At 46.7% G+C, this 20,635-nt stretch overlaps 1 protein-coding gene across 1 annotated transcript in view; it reads right to left on the minus strand.

The window, feature by feature from the left end:
- UBQLN1 (ubiquilin 1) overlaps positions 1 to 20,635 on the minus strand; it is a 49,845-nt gene that overhangs the window by 8,936 nt on the left and 20,274 nt on the right. The window contains exons 3-5 of the mRNA XM_060235402.1: positions 15,110 to 15,222; positions 5,753 to 6,015; positions 924 to 1,082 (exon numbers count right to left, since the gene is read on the minus strand). Coding sequence (XP_060091385.1) covers positions 924 to 1,082; positions 5,753 to 6,015; positions 15,110 to 15,222 — 535 coding nt within the window. The remainder of the gene's footprint in view (positions 1 to 923; positions 1,083 to 5,752; positions 6,016 to 15,109; positions 15,223 to 20,635) is intronic.

Consider the following 20,635-nt stretch of genomic DNA (forward strand, 5'->3'; position numbering starts at 1 on the left):
TTGGTTTAGTGGTTAAGTGTGCAGACTCTTATCTGGGTTTGATTCCCCACTCCTCCACTTACAACTGCTGGAATGGCCTTGGGTTAGCCATAGCTATTGCAGGAGTTGCTCTTGAAAGGGCAGCTGCTGTGAGAGCCCTCTCAGCCCCACCAACCTCACAGGGTGTCTGTTGTGGGGGGAGAAGATGTAGTAAATTGTAAGCCACTCTGAGTCTCTGATTCAGAGAGAAGAGCGGGGTATAAATCTGCAGTCTTCTTCTTCTAAGAAGTCGTCAACAATGTTATACGCAGGCATTTCAGGAAGCTCAACAATTTCTAACTGGTATGATATACTCAACAATAGATATATGGAACTAAGGAATTAAGAATAACCCTCAACATTTCTGAATCCATTCTTCTTATAGCAAAACTAGATGTCATACTTGATCTGGGGGCACCGGCAAAAACATCAGGTCCATAATGAGTTCTCCCTCATCACAACATTACCATTCAGGCACAATTACCAATGCCACCATGCCTTTTATAGGGTGCCCTATTCCACATCATACTCAGCTTGCTGGGGGTAAAGTGTAGATGACTAGGGAAGGCAATGGCAAACCACCTCGTAAAAAAGTCTGCCGTGAAAACGTCATGATGCGATGTCATCCCAAAGTCGGAAACAACTTGTGCTTGCACAGGGTATTACCTTTATTCCACATCATGGAACAGGTGAGTCTAAATGTTCTCCCAGGAGAAGAAAAGAGCTTAACACAGTGTTGTTGTTTTGGGCAGCAGCCACGTGTCAAATGGAAAGTCTCGTTTTGCTCTTATAAAATGGGAAGTATTATACACGTAATACCAAAGACCTTTCCCTGTATTTTTTTTAAGTACAAGAATCTGACTCATCTTTTAACTTTTACAGGAGAATTTACAGACCATCCTCACCTGCTCCTGTGCTGCATTCAGCATTGGCTCCTGTATATCTGTGTACATGCGTCGCAGAGCATTATAACCACCAGGTATACTTTCAAGGTTGCTCAAGGCACGATCCTGGTTTCTCATCATTTCTTGCATCATTGCAGGGTTTCTAGCAAGCTCTAAAGTCTAAGCAGGAAAATTCCTATTTGAAACAATAGCTCAAAGATACAGGACAGGGATCCAAAGAACCACATTAAGTATGCTCAAAAACTTGTATAAAAATCCCTATGCTTTTTTGTACCCCCAACTATAATTACTGAAGAAAGCCAGTTTAACTCATGAGCAATGTTCCCTCTAAGCTTAGTGTGAACTAGCTTGCAGTTTTTTTAACCTCCGGCTCACATATTTTTGTCTTAGCTCAGGAAGGATGACTCCTGAGCAAACTAATTTATGCAGTAGACAAATTGCTCACTCATAATATTAATGCCAGTAGCTCACAAAATAGACTTTTTTGCTCACAAGACTTGATAGCCTAGAGCAGGGGTGGGGAACCTTTTTTCTGCCAAGGGCCATTTGGGTATTTATAACATCATTCGCGGGCCATACAAAATCATCAGCTTAAAAAACAGTGCTCTGCAGAAGGAGAAAGATTCAGGCCAGCAAAATTAATGCAAATCATTGTTTTTCTATTTGAAGTCATTTGGGAAGAGCCTAATTTGGCGGGATAATCAGGTGCAAATTGAACTGGAGGTAGCTGGCTCCCACCCCTGCCACCCCTCCCTGCCTCCATGCAGAAACTGCAGCTGCTCCCAGCAGACCACCCACATACCCCAGCAGCAGTCCTTCGCAATGCCCACCACTCAGGCTCCATCGAGAGAAAGAGAGAGAGGAAGGAAGGAACAGAAATAAAGAAATAGGGGGAAGGAAGGGAAATGAAATGGAAGAAAGAGGAATAAAGGAAAATAAAGAAATGGGGGGAAGAAAGGGAAATAAAGAAATAGGGGAAGAAAGGGTAATAAAGGAAAATAAAGAAAGGGGGGGAGATAGGTAAATAAAGAAATGGGAGGAAGGAAGGGGAAAAAGAAAGAAAGGGGGGAAGAAAGAGAAATAAAGGAGAAAAAAGGGGAATTAAGGGAAACAAAAAATGGGGGAAAGAAATAGAACGAAAGGTAAATAAAGAAATTTTATTTTTTTATTTATTTATCTAAGATTTATATCCCGCCCTTCCCACTAGGTGGCTCAGGGCGGCTTACAACATATAAAACTAACATGGAATCTAAAATTAAACATTAAAATTAACATTTCATAATTTACAGTTAAAAATCTAAACAACTGTTATATACATACACATTAAACTCAGACGGCGGTCCTACAGCTACACTCATCGGTTACAAGTTCAGTATTTGATGTTCAGTCTTTGATATTCAGTACTCAGTGCTGATTAGTTGTGGGCCAGCCGGAAGAGGGATGTCTTACAGGCCCTGCGGAATTGAGTAAGATCCCGCAGGGCCCTTACCTCTTCCGGCAGCTGGTTCCACCAAGATGGAGCCATTACGGAGAAGGCCCGGTCTCTTGTAACTTTCAAGCGGGCTTCCTTTGGCCCGGGGACAACCAGGAGGTTTTGGGTTCCTGATCTTAGTGCTCGCTGGGGAACGTGTGGGAAGAGACGGTCCCTCAGGTAGGCAGGTCCTAGGCCATATAGGGCTTTAAAGGTAATGACCAGCACCTTGTATCGAACTCGGTAAGATATTGGCAGCCAGTGCAGAGCCCGAAGTCCCGGCTGGATGTGCTCCCACCTTGGGAGCCCTAATAACAACCGGGCGGCGGCGTTCTGCACCAGCTGCAATTTCCGGGTTCGGCACAGGGGCAGCCCCATGTAGAGGGCATTGCAGTAGTCCAACCTCGAGGTGACCGTAGCATGGATCACCGTTGCTAGATCGTCACGCTCCAGGAAGGGAGCCAGCTGCCTTGCCCGCCTAAGATAGAAAAATGCGGACTTGGCAGTGGCTGCTATCTGGGCCTCCATTGTTAAGGAAGGCTCCAGAAGTACCCCCAGGCTCCTGACTCTATGCGCCGCCTTCAGCGGCGCACCGTCAAAAACCGGAAGGGGTATTTCCCTTCCTGGACCCCGACGGCCCAAGCAAAGGACCTCTGTCTTCGCCGGATTTAGCCTCAGCCCGCTCTGCTTGAGCCACCCAGCCACAGCCTGTAATGCCCGGTCCAGATTTTCTGAGGCGCAGACCGGCCGGTCGTCCATAAGCAGATAAAGCTGGGTGTCATCAGCATACTGGTGACAACCCAGCCCGTACCTTCGGGCAATCTGGGCGAGGGGACGCATATAGATGTTAAATAACATCGGGGAAAGAACCGCACCCTGAGGCACCCCGCAATCAAGCGAGTGCCTACGGGACAGCTCGTCCCCAATAGCGACCCTCTGTCCCCGACCTTCAAGGAAAGAGGAAAGCCATTGCAAGGCTAACCCCTGAATCCCCGCGTCGGCGGGCTAGCAACCGATGGTCGACCATATCGAACGCTGCCGATAGGTCCAACAACATCAGTACCGCCGAGCCGCCCCGATCCAGATGCCGTTGCAGGTCACCTACTAGGGCGACCAGCACCGTCTCCGTCCCATGGCCCGGGCGGAAGCCGGACTGAAGGGGATCAAGGACGGAAGCGTCATCCAGGAAAGTCTGTAGCTGCGACGCCACTGCCCTCTCGATAAGTTTGCCCAAAAAGGGCAAATTCGAGACCGGCCGATAGTGTGCCAATTGGGCCGGATCTAATGATGAAATGAGGAGGAAATTTACCTGAACTGTGACAGTGACTTTTCCAGGCCCCACAGAGATCCTGGCCAGCCAGCCAGGCCCCAGGGAGGCCATCACACAGTGTGGCTGGGCCCTGTGATCCCTGCCAGGCCCCGGGGAGGCCGCTGCACAATGAGGCTGGGCTCCACAATTCTTGCCAGCCAGCCAGACCCCAGAGAGGCCACCACATGGCTCGGCTCAGTCCAGCAATTCCTGAGGGCCAGACCAAGTGATCTCGGCCCTCGGGCCTGATGTTCCCCACCCCTGGCCTAGAGGGAGCATGGCTCATGAGCAAAAAAACCTAGCAGCATTAATGTGAACAAGTCTACATTTGACTATTGCGTAAATTAGTTTTTTGGAACATTAGTTGCATAACCTTGTAAAAACCTCAGAATAAACTTTAAAATTATTTTTAAACTATATTTTAAGAGTAATTTAAATATTATTAGAGAAAACAGAATCAAGCCAAATTTCACCCACCCCTTTCCACTATATTGGTAGATCTGGCCTTGGACCGTCACCTTGTGCTAAGCCACCAGCACCTGGGTGGCTAGGGGACTTCTGCAGTCACTTTGGAGGTTTTTTAGTTTTGTTTTTTTTAAAGTGAAATACAACATTACAGGTCATTTAAAGTGAAATATCAGCATTACAGGTCAAGTATAACAAATGAGGAACGATCACTGTCAGAACTCTACCTAACCTAACAAACAGAAAGTTTCTTAAATGTTATCAACCTGCACAAACTATTTATTTATTCTAACATTTATATCACACTTTCCCTGTGACCCAAGGCAGCTTACAAATCATATTGAAAAGCATAATAGGGGTGTGCAATTTTTTTTTCTTTTTCTGGCTCCACTGTAGCCTATGGGGACCATTATAGTCAATGGACCCCATAGAATATAATGGAGATTTGATTCAGGGGGTTCTGGAGGGGGCTGCTTTCTAAGGTAGAGGCACCAAATCTGCAGCACGGCTGCGGGTGCCCCTTCTCAAAAATCTCCCCAAGTTTCAAAAAGATTGGATCATGGGGTCAAATTCTATGGACCCCAGAAGGACGTGCCCCATCCTCCATTGTTTCCAATGAAGAAGAAAATGACTTGTCAGCAAAGAGCAGAAATCTGTGAGCTGCCCGCTAAAAGTCTGTGCACCAGTGCCCCCTAGTACAGCTTAGAAGAAAATGCTCAGCACCTGACAGTTTCATAAGTCTACAAGTGAAGAGGATGAACAGTTGTCCAATGTTTCCAAAATAAATTAAATTTGCTTACAACAGGGGTAGGCAACCTCTATCCTGAGGACTGTATGCGGCCCTCGAGGTCACTTGGTGTGGTCTTCAGGGATTGCTGGGCTGAACCAAGCCATGTGGCAGCCTCCCTGGGGCCTAGCTGGCCCACAAGGATCATGGGGCCCAGCTGCGCTGTGCAGCAGCCTCCCCAAGACCAGGCAGGGATCACAGGGACCAGATGTACTGTGTGGCAGCCTCCCTGGGGCTTGGCTGGCCAGCCAGAATTGCTGCAGGGCCTGGAAAAGTTACTGTCACAGTTCAAGTAAGTTTCCCCCTTATTTCTTTATTTCCCTTTCTTTCCATTTCTTCCCCCCATTTCTCTGTTCCCCCTTATTCCCCTTTATTCCCATTTCTTTATTTATTGATTATCCCAGATGGTGTGGCCTAATATGCTAAAGGGGATGTGGTCTAATATGGTACTGAGTAGTTCCTGCTGGAACTACTATGTATTTGCCTAGGGCGGCAGGTCAGGGGGGTGTGTGTGTGTGTGTGCGTGCGCGCATGCCAGATTAGGCTCTTCCCATATGACTTCAAATAAAAAAAAATTTGCATTCATTTTGCTGGCCTGAATCATTCTCCCTTGGCGGAGCACTGTTTTTAAGTTGATAATTTTGTATGGCTCGCGAATGATGTTATAAATATCCATATGGCCCTAGGCAGAAAAAAGGTTCCCCACCCCTGGCTTACAAGATAGAGAGATCAATTCGCATATGTATCTGAGAGAAGCTATGGCTCAACACCAGCATCACAAACCAAACTTAACGTACCTGTCTCATTATATCTGGATTATTAAGCATATGACTGATCTCTGGATTGCGTTGTATCAACTGTTGCATTTGAGGATTAGCCATAATTAACTGTCTCATTAGGTCTGGATTTGAAAGCATGCTTTGGACAAAGGGATTCTCCATGATCTGAACCATCATTTCTGGATTGGACATTAGCTGTCGCTGCATCTGACTCTGAAGTTCTGAGAAGTTTGAAGTATTCAGTCCCAGACTACTTAGACTTGCAAGTCCTCCAATACCACCTAGATGGAACAAAACAGAAGATGATAAATTATTGCTTATGGCATGTTCTTAACATTAGTTCCTATTTGGCATTGTTTCTAGTTGAAGAGTTAACTATATCATTCAAAATTCTCCATGTCATGAAGTAGCTGGAATGCTCTCTGAGCACTGCCATTTTCCTTTATCACTGAGATATTCAATTTATAACCAATACTTTACAGTAAAAGTTACCAAACCAGCAAATTTGTTGTAGGCAGTGGAACTGGACAGCAAATGGAGAAAGTTCACAATCTTTTTGGCTGTTTCCCATCTTCCCTGTACTGCCCTGAAAAGTGATTCCCATGAGTGAAAACCCTTGGAAACAATGTGGGATGCAGTGCAAGAAACTGCAGCTAGAAGGGAGAATTAGCAGAAATCCTCCATCATGTGAACTCTTCTGCAAATCATGCAAATGGGGGCAATTTCTGCCAGTTCCTGTTTTGGCCACCTCATCCCACTCTGCATTCCCCATGTTGCTTTGCAACAGCTCTTCAGGGTGACAGTAGGAAGAGAGGAAATAGAAAACACTGAACTTACCATGAAGGTTTTTTCCTCTTGAGGACAAGGAGGATACTGATACACTTGGTTTCCTCTTCCCACAATCCCTGCAAGCAGGAAATTGATTATACATTCTGTCTTGTGAGGGGAGGAGCCCACCACTCAACTTTAAGACTTATGCAGCTGACAATAGTCAACAATATGTGTCAGTGAAATAAAACAAACATGGCCTACAGAACTTCCATAAACTCTATGGAAATGAATTCAGGTAAAGTCAAACCATTAGAAAAGAGAAGAAATGAATGAATATTAAGTCAGTCACTCTTCAGGAAAGTGTAAAAGGCTGAAAAGAAACCCTTCAACTATGGTGGATCCAGAGTATCCTTCTCGCTTTTGAGAAAAAAACCTTCATGGTAAATTCAATGTTCCATTCTCACTTGAGCAGAGGAAGACACTCTCATATAACTGAGATATTTACAAAGCTCATCTGATTCAGGGAGGGAAAAGAGTGACTGCCAAGCACGGAAAAAACAGTTGGACTAAACCACTTGCTGTAGCACCCTCTGCCTAAATGCTGCATCAGCTGCAGTTACACAGTTCATCTTGTAGTGCCTAATAAATGTTGACAACGAAGTCCAGATAGCAGTTGCAGATATCTGCAACAGATGCTTTTCTGTCAAACACTGCTGACATAGAAGCACTTCTTGTTGAATGAGCTGTGATCTCCTCTGGGATCTGAAGGCCATGAGATTCAAATGCCAAGAAGATGCAATCCTTCAGCCACTGAGTTAGTGTAGCCTTTGAAATCCTCTTCTCCTTGACTGCTGGATGAAAAGCCACAAATAGGGAATCCGACTTCCTAAATGGCTTAGTTCTTCTGATATAAATGCTAAGTATTGTGCAAAGGTCAAGCGAGTGCCAGTTCTTCTCCCTAGGATGGGGTGGCTTTAGGCAGTAAGTCAGCAAATATATCTCTTGTGAGCTGTGAAAAGGTTGCTGACCTTGGGAATAAAGGTGGAATCTGTATGTAAAACCACCATGACCTTATGGAAGATGCACAAACTTTTTCTGATGGAAAGAGCACCTACCTCTGAGAACCATCTTGCTGAAATAACAGCTACCAGGAAAAGTAGCTTCATTGTAAGGAAACCTCTTCTCTCATAAGTCTTCAGGAGGGAAACATGTAGAGAACTGAGACAAAGTAGCTTCCTTCAGAAATCTCTTCACCACTGAGTGCCTGGAGAGTGGTGCACTGCTAACAGATGAAAGAATGGTACTTAAAGCAGCTACCAGGCAACAGAGACTCCATCCTGCAGGAAGGACAATACTTGAAGATCCAGGGTGTCTGGTTGCAGGTGTTTCCTTTCGCAGCATCTGACAAAAGCCTTCCAAGAACTGTTGTAGAAGTGGAGCTTTGTCAGGCTGCCATCATGGTTGAATGATCTGATTAGAGAAACCTTGTGTTATCAGCACTTCCCACTCAACCTCCATCCTGTCAGATGAAGTCAAGCTGGACCTGGTTGACAGATGGGACCCTGGGTTAGTATACTGGGTGACGATGGAAGTTCCCATGGAGGTTGATGATTTCAGCAGGCTGAAAAACAGATCTCCTGAGTCAGAATGGGGACAGGCAAATCAACTCTGCCTTCTCCTGTTTCATTTTGTTCAGAACCTTTGAAATCAAAGGTATTGGGGGGGGGGAGGCATAAAGAAGGCCAAGGGTATATCACAGCAACACTTGTTTTGCTTGTTGACACTGGTGTCTTGAGAATCTGGGTGTCTTGGCATTGGTCAGGGAGGCAAAGGCACAGGAGGCCGAAATGTAAAATCAGGGACTGAAATGTTTCCTGGCTGAGGGACCACACTTCCTGGTCCAGTCTGGTGTGGTTGAGCCAATCTGCTTGAACGTTTCCTATGTTGCTGGTGTGTTCTGCTCTGAGAGAGGCCAGATGTTGTTCTGCCCAGGAATCCTGCTGAAGCTTTTTGGCTTTGGTGCCTGTCAGTTTATGTATACCTCAGCCATGGTGTTGTCTGTCTGTATACGTATAATAATTATTAATTTTGAATGGCACTGTGTGTAGTATAGCCAGGAGAACCTAAGATTGCCTGGCAGTCTGAAGTTCTAGATTTTAGCACTATGCATCACTAAATGGCTAGCCAGACTTGTTTTTTTGGGCTGAGAGAGCTCTGAAATAGCTGTGATCGAGTCCATCACTCTTAACTGCTATAATTGAGACAGACTGTTTTGGAAGTGGAGAAGTGCCAGATGAATTGCATGCAGTTCCAAAAGACTGATGCTGAGGAAAGCTTCTTGATGGGACCAGGTCTCCTGCACATGGCCCAATGTGCAATGGACTCCCCAACCCATCTGTTATGATCTGCAGGTCTGTGGTCACTTGGTTTTGTCTACAAGCATTTCTTGGCTATCCATCAAAAAAGGTCTTTCCTGAGATGCTGACTCTGATGTGCTTTTGGAGGGCTATGAGCCTCTGATATGACAGGTCGCATCCACCAAAGTATTCAAGGGTGTGCCCAGGCCCAAGGGTCTGTGTCAATAGCTGCAATTATGTAACCTAGCAGACATGCTACAATCATCAAGTCCATTGATTTCATGAAGTGAACCTGTTTCACTGTCTGAATAATCTTCTCTGCTCTGTCTAGTGGAAGAAGCACTTTTTTTCTGAATTGAAACTATCACTGCCCCTAAATGCACAATGACTTGGGCAGGTACTAGTTTGCTCTTCTGGAGGTTGATTAAGAAGCTGTGACTAAAGAGGCACTGGATAGCATCCTGAATGTCCCTGAGTGCCTGGTTTATAAGGATGTTAAGGTAGGATACCATATGGATATGGATTCCTTTGAGATGCAGGCTCACAACAAGTGAGATGATCAGTTTTGTGAACATCCAGGGTGCTGATGCCCACCCAAATGGAATGACCCTGAACAGGAAAAAAATAGAACAGATGCCTAAGAACCTTTGTGACAATGGCACAGGTTCAATGGCAGCAATCTCCAGCAGATGCCTGATGGCATCCTGTGTCTGCTGACTTTTGATGGAGCAGTGAGGGACTGATGAGCTCAGGAACCTGTTGTGAGGTGGAGTGACAACAAATTCTGTTGAATAGCTATGGCTTATGCTTTCTTGTACCCATTTGTCAGTAGCTGATAAATTCCAGTCCTGAAAGAATTTTTGAAGCTGCCCCCCACGGGAGCTAGCCTGGCATCAGTTCTGCTGTTGCTGCAGTTTTCTTCCCTTACTGGAGGCTGGTGCTTGGGCTGAACTGTAGTATTGACTTGTTGCTTTGAAGTTAGGCTTGGATTTGGTCCATGACTGCCACTTGGTGTGTGATCTAAATCGTGCAAGCATTCTGTAAGAACAAAAGGTCTGTAAATCACCATTTTTCTGTCTGTCCCCCCCCCCCACTTATAGATGAATGACCTTCTCCTTGGTCTCAATTAAGATGTCCTCTAGGCTATCCCCAAATAGCTTGCCATTCAGGAAAGGCCAAGATGCCACATGAGATTTAGAAAGGGAGTCCACATGCCACAACTTAAGCCAGAGATATCTTTTGGCTACCACTCTCAAACCCTAGAGAAAACTTCAGGGGGCTCATCACCATCAGTGGCCAAATTGCAGATCGAGAGCCACATGTGGCTCTTTAACACATACTGTGTGGCTCTTGAAAGAAAGCAGCTTTAAATGCCTTCACCAAGCCCCCACCACCCCATTGGTTGGCTTGGAGAAAGCATTTAAAGTTAATGCTGCTTTATTTCCACTTCTCCTTCCCCCATCTATTTGCCTGCCTGCCGGCTCTCAAACATCTGACATTTATTCTATGTTGCTCTTACCTTAAGCAAATTTGGCCAGCCATCATCATCATCATCCTGCTCCTCCTTGAGGAGTTCTACTTTAGGGGTAGAAAGCTGTAGGATTTGTAATGCTTTATGTAACAGAGCAGAAAGTTCCTCATGAGAAAAAAGGCAGTGAGTTGGCTTGCTCTGTTGTGGGACTTCATCCTCAGACAACTGGCCTTGCTCTTTATCCAGATCTGTATCAGAATCCTCAGATCCTAAGGAGGAATTCCCTATATTCAGATCTGTAGTCTGAAAAATCTGAATAACTGCTCCTAATGGTGAAGATGTGTTTACAGGCAGCTGTTGCTGGCCATGAGGAGCCCTAGCATATCTTTGTCTAGAGGCCTTGAAGTACCTAATTTTTTGAAGGTGTTTGACTGGGGGGGGGGGGGAGAAGGCCTCGTGTTGTCTTTTCTGGGAGGGCAAAGAAGCTTCCACCCCCTTCTGAAACTGATTGGAGATAAATTATTAAAGCCAATCCTGGAAGCCTGGTGGAACAACAAGGGGCTCTCTCCCATGCTGGTTTCCCCCCCTTGTAGGGAGCTATTACCTCCCTTTGACTTACTGCTCTGACAGCCTGAAGAAGGCTGTGTTGAATGTGTCAATACAGGTCAGTACAGGCCTAATGGGTCAATACAGGTCATTCCAGCTGATCCGTAGAGAGTGTTTGGGCACCATAAATCAGCCTTGTTCATGATCCAAGCCAGGAAATTCACAGCCTGTGGCTCTCTCTAGGAGTTCTGCCATGGTGGAATAGCTGGGCAAGTGGATTTCCTATTCTGCTGTCTGGGGATCACCTCCCCCAACTCATCCTCAGAGGAGATCCCATGGTCCAAGACCTCAGCTACAGACATTAATGTGACTGAAACAGCAGGCAAAAGGCAAACAGCTTCTGGTAAGATGAACCGCCTCAGCCAGAAGAACAAACAAAGCTTGTTTTTTTAAACACAGGAAATGACACAGAAAGGGACACACCTGGAAGCAGAAAAACAAAGTGCAACCAAAGGAGTTCCTTAAAGGTAAATCTCGGGGGCTCTCTTAAATCTATTGCTCTCTCAGGTGAAGGCCAGAAAAACACTGAAGGTGAGCTCTTCCACCCCTGGAGATGGAAAATGCAATTAATTTCCTGTCTCCCAAGGACTGTGAGAAGAGGAACTCAAGCAATCAGTGTCCTCCTCCCCTCAAGAGAGAACTTACAAGCACAGTGGAAATGCAGAGTGGACTAAGTCAAAGCACAAAGTCAGAGGTGGAAAGCACAAGCCAGTAGCATCCTTGTTACAATGGAAAGTGTGAAACATACACATGGGGAAAGGAGGGTGCGGAAAGCCCATAATGAAAAGAGAAAGGGCAGTGAAAACAAGTAGCCCCCTCCTCCTTTCTACGAGACTGCTGTGCCAGACACGCATCCCTGCCACTTGGCTCCCTGCTTCCTTGCTGGCTGCCTCAATTTATGCTTCCAATTTGCAAACCTTAGTGCCCAAGACACCCAGGCTTTATTTCTAAAGTAGCTGTTCTGACCCAGAAATGTTGTGACACATGGCTCTATTTCTTCCACTTCAGCTCAATATAAGCAACCTCAGCACTGAGGAAGATGGATGCTGGGTGCTCAGCTTTCTGGGTACAACAGTCTCTTCAAATCAAGCAGTAAGGGAAACAGAGGGATAGGGCTGCCATTTTCCTTGCTGTAGGGGCTCAAAGCAAGCAGCCTCTGTACCGGAGAAGGCTGCAGCCTCAAAGAGACACACTTTGGGATACTTGGTCTACAGGTTATGAAGACAAAGTAACTTTTATAGGAACCAACTTTCACTGTGCATCTGGAAATCCAAACAGCAAAACCACATCCAAGTAAAGTTCCTATTAGGAAATAACCCTATTACTATTACTCAGCAATGTAAAGCTGAGATATGTGTCAACTGGGCCTGGGCTTGTTCTTTCCAAACTCTTTCAGAAAATTCTCATATCTTGGGAAATACCTTAGCCAGTAAAAATCAAAAAGAGGGCAACCCTACCTTCCCTTTCGTCAATATTTGCCTACCAGCAATAGCTGCCACAAGACCAAGGGAATGCATGGAGAAAAAGTTATTCATAAGGCCTCCTTTAGACCCTATGTGAAATCCCCAGGAAAGGTATCACCAAAACCAGTTCAGGGCTTAAGATTTCAACAAAGGCCATCCAGCAGCCCTCTACTTTTCCTCACTGGCTGCTGCTGGAAGAAAATTTTGGAAAAGGAAGTTGATTCAGAACATATTTCACTTCAAGTACTTCAAAGGCATCTGGAACTGAGTTGCAAAAACATTTTTTTAGCCTGATGGGTAAGTGGTCCATCTAGTCCAACTTCCTATCTCACACCTTTGGACAGCCAACAAGAACATCCAGAGGGTGGGGCCTTCTTCTAACATTGCCTACTGGCTCTGGGATTCACAATCCTAAAGGGGGGGGAGTGCTTTGGAAGCAAACTAACCGCCACGTTGGTGGAAGTGCGATTTGTGCTGTTTTAACTCCCTACATGCCAGTGCAAATGGGAGTTGTGCCCGTCTAGGGGCACCTCACTGTATGTCCACCCATGACTGCTAGCAAAGCGGTGCCACACCTAGCCTGCGGCACAACTGGGGTGTAGGGAGCTACGCTGCATACGAGGGGGCAGCTCCAGGGGCATGGTCACCGTTAGTTGGCTCCCGAAGACCTTTCAGTCTGGGAATGCTCCCCCACCCCGCGAGAGGTGTAAAGTTACAACAAGGAAAATGCTGGTGTATCCCATAGAGACCCATGTATCCTGAAAACAAAGTTTGCTGCCGCTCCTGGCGCAGCCTAAAAACCCCTTAGGGAGCTCACTAAACGGCGCACAGCAAGGGCACTTAGACAGTACAGAGCAAGCTCTTTGACTTGCAAGGAGGAGTGCGAAGTCTCCCGAAGTCTTTCCCATTTCCAAGTTCCAACAGGTACCCAGCCTCCGGGGGCTTAGCATACAAGGGCGGTCGCACATGGACGGGTAAGTGCAAGCGTGCAACCAAAAGCTGCCCTCCTCTCCTCACTCAAGGCAGGGCGGCGTGACAGCATTTCTGGCACTTGAACCAGGCAGTGAGCTCAGGCAGGGGGCGGCTGCAGTGGCCCCCGTGTGCTGCTGGTAACCCACCCTGGTCTGTTCTTTGCCTCTTTCCCAGGGCACCGGGGGGAGGGGCTGGCAGCTGCTCCAATCCCTGTGGAGAGGTGGATCGGAGACTGTCCCTTTGAGAGAGTCCCTGGCCAGAACACAGTGTCATGCTGTAGTCCCTTCGAATGCTCTCTGCTTCTGTTTTCCATGTGGGGATTCAACAGAGAAGCATCCGTTTGTGGCGATTCAAACCCCCCACCCTCGCTCTACTCAGTCAGCTGTTCCTGCCTTCCTCTCTGAGTGGAGCCTCCCACCCTCCAAGACTGTCCAAGTCGCATCCAGGATGCTGTTGCACTTGGTTTCAGTACAATAAAGTCTGAGATGTGCACTACTTTGTCTCTTCTGCTTGGCGTCTGCTGCACATTCCCTGTGCCCCTCTCCCTCCCCACCCACTCTGCCACTGGGCTCCCCGAGGGAATGTCTGGGAGGGAGTGCTTGCCTGTTACTTGGGGAGGGGGCAGGGGGAGAATGAGTTACCTTGCTGCCACAAGACTGGACAGGGGAGGGGTGGTCTTTGCCCCACTCATCCCATGAGAGGGAGGGTAGTCTTGGGCTGAGTGCCGCACATCAGCCTGGCTGGCCCAGCAACCTGCCCAACTCCATGGGGCTGTTGTGCTCATGGCACAACCTACAGCGGAGGGGGTGCACTAATGGAGTGGATGCCTGGCTGGTGCCTCACACTCTGAGTTCTGCAGCTCCCAGGGGAAGGGTTCCATGCACACATCAGGGGGCGTCAGGGTTACACAGAGGGTCTCCGCAGCCGTGTGCGTGAAGCCCTGGCAGGGGGCAGACTTCTATTCTTCACTGGGAGAATGCCCATGTCACACGCTGGCATTCAGGGAAAGCAGATTACTGCGACTGACTGCCTGTGATTGGCTCAGTTCGCTGTCAGGGGGCAGGGTGGGAAAGGCAATCAGCCTCTCCAGGGCTGCCTCTCCCCACCTGAGTGTCATGTGCCACAGCGCCTACACCAAGACTCGCCAATCTAGGGGGCCTGGGATGGCCCTCCCATCCTGCTGCCTCCACTATGGCTGCGAGTCCACACTCCAGCAGAGTTGCCATAGCAACAGTCTCACATGTGGTGAGCTACGCTTCTTCTCTGCCTGTCCCCTCGCCCGAGTGGAACTAAATCTTAGGAAGTGGATGAGCGACACTTCAAGTAAGCCACGACCAGCCGCCAAGAAAGTTAGGATTGGGCTGCCCATGTCTCTGAATGTGGAGGTTCCCTTCAGTCACCATAGATAGTAGCCGTTGAAAGACTTATCCTCCATAAATCTATCTAATCCCCTTTCAAAGCTGTTTATTCCTGTGGCCATCATGACATCCTCTGGCAGTGATTTTGTAAAGTCAATATGAGCTCTATGATACATCTCACAGCTACAAACTAACACATAAAAATAAAGCTTTTGTAACTCATAGTTCATCTAACTGAGAAGTTCAATTACAGTAAGGCAAAATGTACTTCAAAACATGATTTATAAGCTTAAAAAAATCTGAGCTACTGCTATAAAAGCAATGTTCCTATTCCCAGAGATGCTTTCCCACAACCATGCTATGCCAGTAAACCTTACCCAAGCCAAAAGGACTGCTGGTTGTTGAACTTGTAGAGGTACTACTAGTGGATGTCGATGTAGCAGTAGTACTTCCTGCAGTATTTGTTTGCTGAGATGAATTATCATGTGATCTGTCAAAAAGTTAACACACAAGCTCAAAGAACAGTTATTAAAAACAGTTTAAATCTGATATTTCGTTATGGAAATTCAGAAGCAATTCAGTTCTCCAACATAACTGTAAGTTCAACATCTTTTGCCAGTTTCAACTGATTCTTCCAAAATGAAATTATAAGTATTCTGGTAGACTACTTTGACATTTTATAAAACAGATGACTCCCCTCAGTAATATTTCCAGAATATATCATGCAAGATAGGCAAAAATGGAGGACTGTTAAGTTGAAGAAAATCAACAAAATTCTAGGACATGCTGAACAAAGAGACATATAAAACATTAGAAAATATGGCACAGTATCTTAGTACTGTACCAATTACACAAGCTCAGTGACATCTCAAAGACTAACAAATTTACTACAGTATAAATTTGTGAGTCAGACACCACTACTGCCCTCTGGTTTTGTTTGGCAGCACTCTTATACAGCAAATTATGTTGTCCACAAAATGAAAAATGACAGCGCAAGCACTATGATTCTAGATTTGCTAGGCTACCTGCCAAGAAAGAGATAACAGCAAAGTGTCAATTAAGTATGCCAGAAGTAAAGGACTAGAAGATACATGTTGCAGGCACTCATCAGTGCTATTTCCCAAACTACCCAACACAAAACTCACTCAGTAGTTCCAACACACTACAGATTGACCTGGCCTCTTTTTTTCAGTACAAATTTGGATATGCAAAAGAAAATAACACTTCATGTTTCAATAAACTGAATGTTAATGGTGACATCTTCATGACACAAGAAATTAAAGTTACTTCAATAACTTAAAGGCATACTCAACCACATAAGTGACTCTGAATGGACAGCACATAGTGCTTACTACCTAAATATTAAATTATGACTGCTGGAATTACTATAACATGATGCAACAACAAGAGAAGCTTTCAGCAGCTTTCTTGTAAGCTTACTCAGAAAATATTCCAGAAGGATTTTTGCTCCCAGGGCTCTGCTTTCTAATGTAGAATTAGCAGAACTTAAAAGCTTGCAAAAGGCAATAAACAGAAGGTGGAATATATCCCAAGCTTTTGGCTGTTTCAATTTTATTAGAGATAAAAATTCCTTAAGGGCAAAATCTGCTTTCCAAAATAACAGATAAGTGTGAATTTTTGTCTCAATAGCTATGCAACTGTTTCAATCTTGGATAAATGGCTTTTTTACAATACACAAACACATTTCTTAATAGTCACAGTGGATAGGTATGCCTCAAAAATAGTTTTATTAGACCAGCATTGCACTGGTGTTAAGATTAAGCACTAACACAACTTTGTTTTCATTACAACTACCTGCCTAAAAGTCCTGCTTTTTCTCTAACTGCAACACTTAGTTAATCAGAGAGACATAAAACCTCTAACTTCAGAGAACGGAAGATTCTATTCACTTACCGTGAAGTCTTCCTTCTCTGTGGTCCCGGAGTGGTCCAGTCCTCACTCTTGGATCATAGCTCCTCCCTTTCGATTGCAGGGCTTAACAAACTTGAACCGAAGGGGAGGCGCTTGATCCTCAGAAGTCAGTTCTTCTGCCAGCTATCCTACCTCCCAAGTAATAACTCCAAGAACAACAGGAGAAAACCTCTCTGGGGAAAACATAACAGTCCCCTCCCTCCAGAGCTTATCCTGAACCCTTACTCAAGGGGCTCTAGTGAGGGACCCAGGAACCCAAAACACAGTGTCCACCTCCAACTCCGAAGTCCCAGGAAAAAGCTGATACCCCCCCCCCCGACACAACTGGGTGGGTAGGACTGGACCACTCCGGGACCACAGAGAAGGAAGACTTCACGGTAAGTGAATAGAATCTTCCGTTCTCCAGTGGTCCCAGGAGTGGGCCAGTCCTCACTCTTGGGACATAAAAAAGCCGAGTCCCTGGGTGGGCACTTCAGCTTTGTCCCGAGACCACGTGTTGGAGTACCTTCCTACCAAACGCAGCCGAGGCCGCCTTATCAGTCCTGTAGTGCTTAGTGAAGGAGTGAACCGACTTCTAAGTTGCCGCTTTACACACTACCTCCAGGGAAGGAAAAGCCCTATAGGCCGCTGAAGTGGCTGTTCCCCTGAGGGAATGAGCTGTCACCCCGACCGGTGGCTCCAGGCCTTTTACCTTGTAAGCTTCCCAAATGCACCCCCTAATCCACCTACTAATGGTGGAGGCTGATACCTTGCGTCCATTGTTTGAAACCCTAAAGGAAACAAACAAAGAGTCAGATTGAAGAAACCCTTTGGTCCTGTCCAGATAGAAACTAAGGGCTCTACGGACATCCAAACAGTGCCACAACTTCTCTGTCTCGTGAACTGGATTAGGGCAGAAAGAAGGAAGCACAATGTCTTCCGCCCTATGAAACCGTGAGCTCAACTTCGGAATGAATGCTGGATCAGTGCGAAGCACTACTTTGTCCTGATGGAAAACGCAGAGATCCTTATGTATCGACAGAGCCTGAAGCTCCGACACTCTGCGCGCCGATGTGACGCCCATTAAGAATGCCACCTTAAAGGTCAGCAACTTAAGGCTACACGACGCCATAGGCTCAAAAGGCTTGCCGCACAGCACCTTCAGCACCGTGTTTAGATCCCAAGAGGGGAACCTATGCACCTGCGGTGGATTAACCAAAGCCACCCCCTTTAGAAACCTCCTGATATGCGGGTGTGCGGAAATAGGCTTGCCCTTTCTGGACCCTCTAACCGCTGCTATGGCTGCCATCTTGTCTACGCAGTGTACTAGTGCTAAGGCCTTTTTCTAGCCCCTCCTGTAGAAAAGAAAGGATAACAGAAACTGAGGCCTGTAAAGGATCTTCCCCCTTACTTGCACACCAGGTATGAAAAACCTGCCAGGTAACATTATAGTTCCTGTTAGTGGAGCTCTTCCTTGAAGACAACATGGTGTCTACTACCTTAGAAGAATAACCTAGACTAATCAACTGCTGCCACTCAATCTCCAAACAGTGAGCTGCAGCATCTCTGGTCGTGGATGATGCAGTTCGCCTTGGGACAGAAGATTCTCTCTCAATGGAATTCGCCATGGCTCCCCTATCGACAGGCTTTGAAGTTCCTGGAACCAGGCTCTCCTGGGCCAAAAGGGGGCCACCACAATCACTTTCGCTTTCTGTTCCCGGACCCTCTGCAGAAATCTCTGGATGATCTGGACCGGAGGAAAGGCGTACAATAGAGTCCTTGGCCAGTCTGAGTTCAGAGCGTCAACCGCTGCCACTCCTCTGCTTCTTGTCCTTGACAAATACTGAGCCACTTGGTGATTGTCGTCCGAGGCAAAAAGATCTACTTCTGGCATCCCGAATCTTTGACAAATGTCTCGAAACGTCTCACGATGAAGAGCCCATTCCGACTGGTCCAGCGATTGCCGACTCAGCCAGTCCGCTACCACGTTGTCCTTTCCTGCCACATGGACGGCCTTGATGGACTGAAGATGAACTTCCGCCCATGTGAACAGGACCTGTGCTTCGACTTGAAGCTTCTGGTACCTGGTGCCTCCTTGACGATTCACATAGGCCTTTGCCGTCATATTGTCTGTCTGAATCAGTACATGAGTCCCCATCACTCTTTTTTCCATCTGAAGCATGGCCAGTTGTATGGCTCTCAATTCCAAAAGATTTATACTTTCTTTGGCCTCTCGGACATTCCACTGACCCTGCGCTACGGCTACGGCCCTGTGAGCTCCCCAGCCAAAAAGGCTGGCATCCGTGGTTACCACTACCCTTTTGGGCTCCCGCAATTCCTGTCCCAAGGAAAAGCGATCGATAGTTTGCCACCATTCGAGATCTTTTAACAGATTGGCTGGTAATGTCAGTGAAATCGGGCTTTGGTACTTATCTGCTTCTGGAAGGGTAAAAGGAACTTCTGGAGAGGTCTCGTGTGGAACCGTGCCCACTGAACTACATCCTGGCACGAAACCATCATTCCCAGCAACTTTGCCAGCAGCATCAACTTAACTCGCTTCCGTTGCTGGACTTCTAACATCAGCTGCAAGATCTTTGACTGCCTTTCTGGGGTCAGAAAAACCCTGTCCAAGCTGGAGTTGATCTGAACCCCTAGATGTGTCAGAGACTGGGAAGGTTAAAGCCAGCTCTTCTGAATGTTTATCACGAACCCATGGGATCTGAGGGTCTTTATGGTCAGATCCAAGTCTCGTTTCATTTGCTCCGCCGACGGGGCCTTGACCAGAATGTCATCCAGATACGGAAACAGAGGAGGAGGAGCGCCACAAGGGTGACTAAGACTTTTGTGAACACTCTTGGCGAAGACTTTAAGCCAAAGGGCAGGGCTCTGTACTGGTAATGACACCCGTCGTAGGAGAAGCAAAGAAACCTGCGATGTCCCTTGGCGATAGGGATATGAAGGTAGGCTTCTGACAGATCTATGGAGGCCATGAAGTCTCCCCGTTGGACAGCCAGTAGTATGGATCTCAGAGTCTCCATCCGAAACTTCTTTGTAACTACCGACTTGTTCACCCACTTCAAATCCAATATTGCCCGAACGTCTCCGCTCTTTTTGGGAACTACAAAGAAGACTGAATATGTGCCTTGAAATTTTTCCAACTCCGGGACCGGTTCTATGGCTCCTATCTGAATCAGATGGTCGATGGCCATCAGCAAGGTATGATGTTTCTCTAGAAACTGAGCTCTCTGTACTTCCAGGAAATGGCGTCGTGGAGGTGAATAAAATTCCAGGGAGTAACCGTTGATAACTGTGTCCAACACCCATCTGTCTGAGATCGTTTGATGCCACACGTGGGAGAATCTTTGAAGCCGTCCCCCTATCCGACTTAGGTCCAATGGACCCGCCCAGTCATGCTGATGTAGGCTTCTTCTGTCCTTTAATGGGATGACTTTGTTTTCCACCGAAGGAAGCTCTGCCGTCTCTGGTCTTTGGTTGCCACTTTGTTCTGTATTGCTTGAAGGGGGTTTGTCTTGAGTCTCTCTGATTTCCACGAAAGGACTGAAATCGTTGTCTTGTTCTGTTATCACGTCTCTTGGAGGGCAGTACTTTTTTTCTTATTCCTATCCTCTATGAGGTATCTATCTAGGCCCTCCCCAAAGAGTGAGGCCCCTTTGAAGGGAACCGCAGCCACTTTAGCTCTAGCTGAGGGGTCCGCATCCCAATTACGTAGCCAGGTATTCCTTCTAGCCGTCACACTGGAGGCCATGGCCCTAGCAGATAGTTGAACTGCTTCAAGGGTAGAGTCTGTTGCAAAGGCAGTAGCTAGCGTAATTTTCTTAAGTGAGTCCTTAACATCCTTAGGCAGATCCTCCCTCTTAGCTAGATCAGAGAGCCACATGTATGAAGCCCTACAGAAGAGAGATGTGGTAGCTGACACTTTTAAGGAACTAGCAGAAGCTTCAGAATCACGACGTAAAGCCTGCTCTATACGC

This window comes from Heteronotia binoei, chromosome 4 (genome assembly GCF_032191835.1).
Source record: "Heteronotia binoei isolate CCM8104 ecotype False Entrance Well chromosome 4, APGP_CSIRO_Hbin_v1, whole genome shotgun sequence".
Lineage (NCBI taxonomy): Eukaryota > Metazoa > Chordata > Lepidosauria > Squamata > Gekkonidae > Heteronotia > Heteronotia binoei.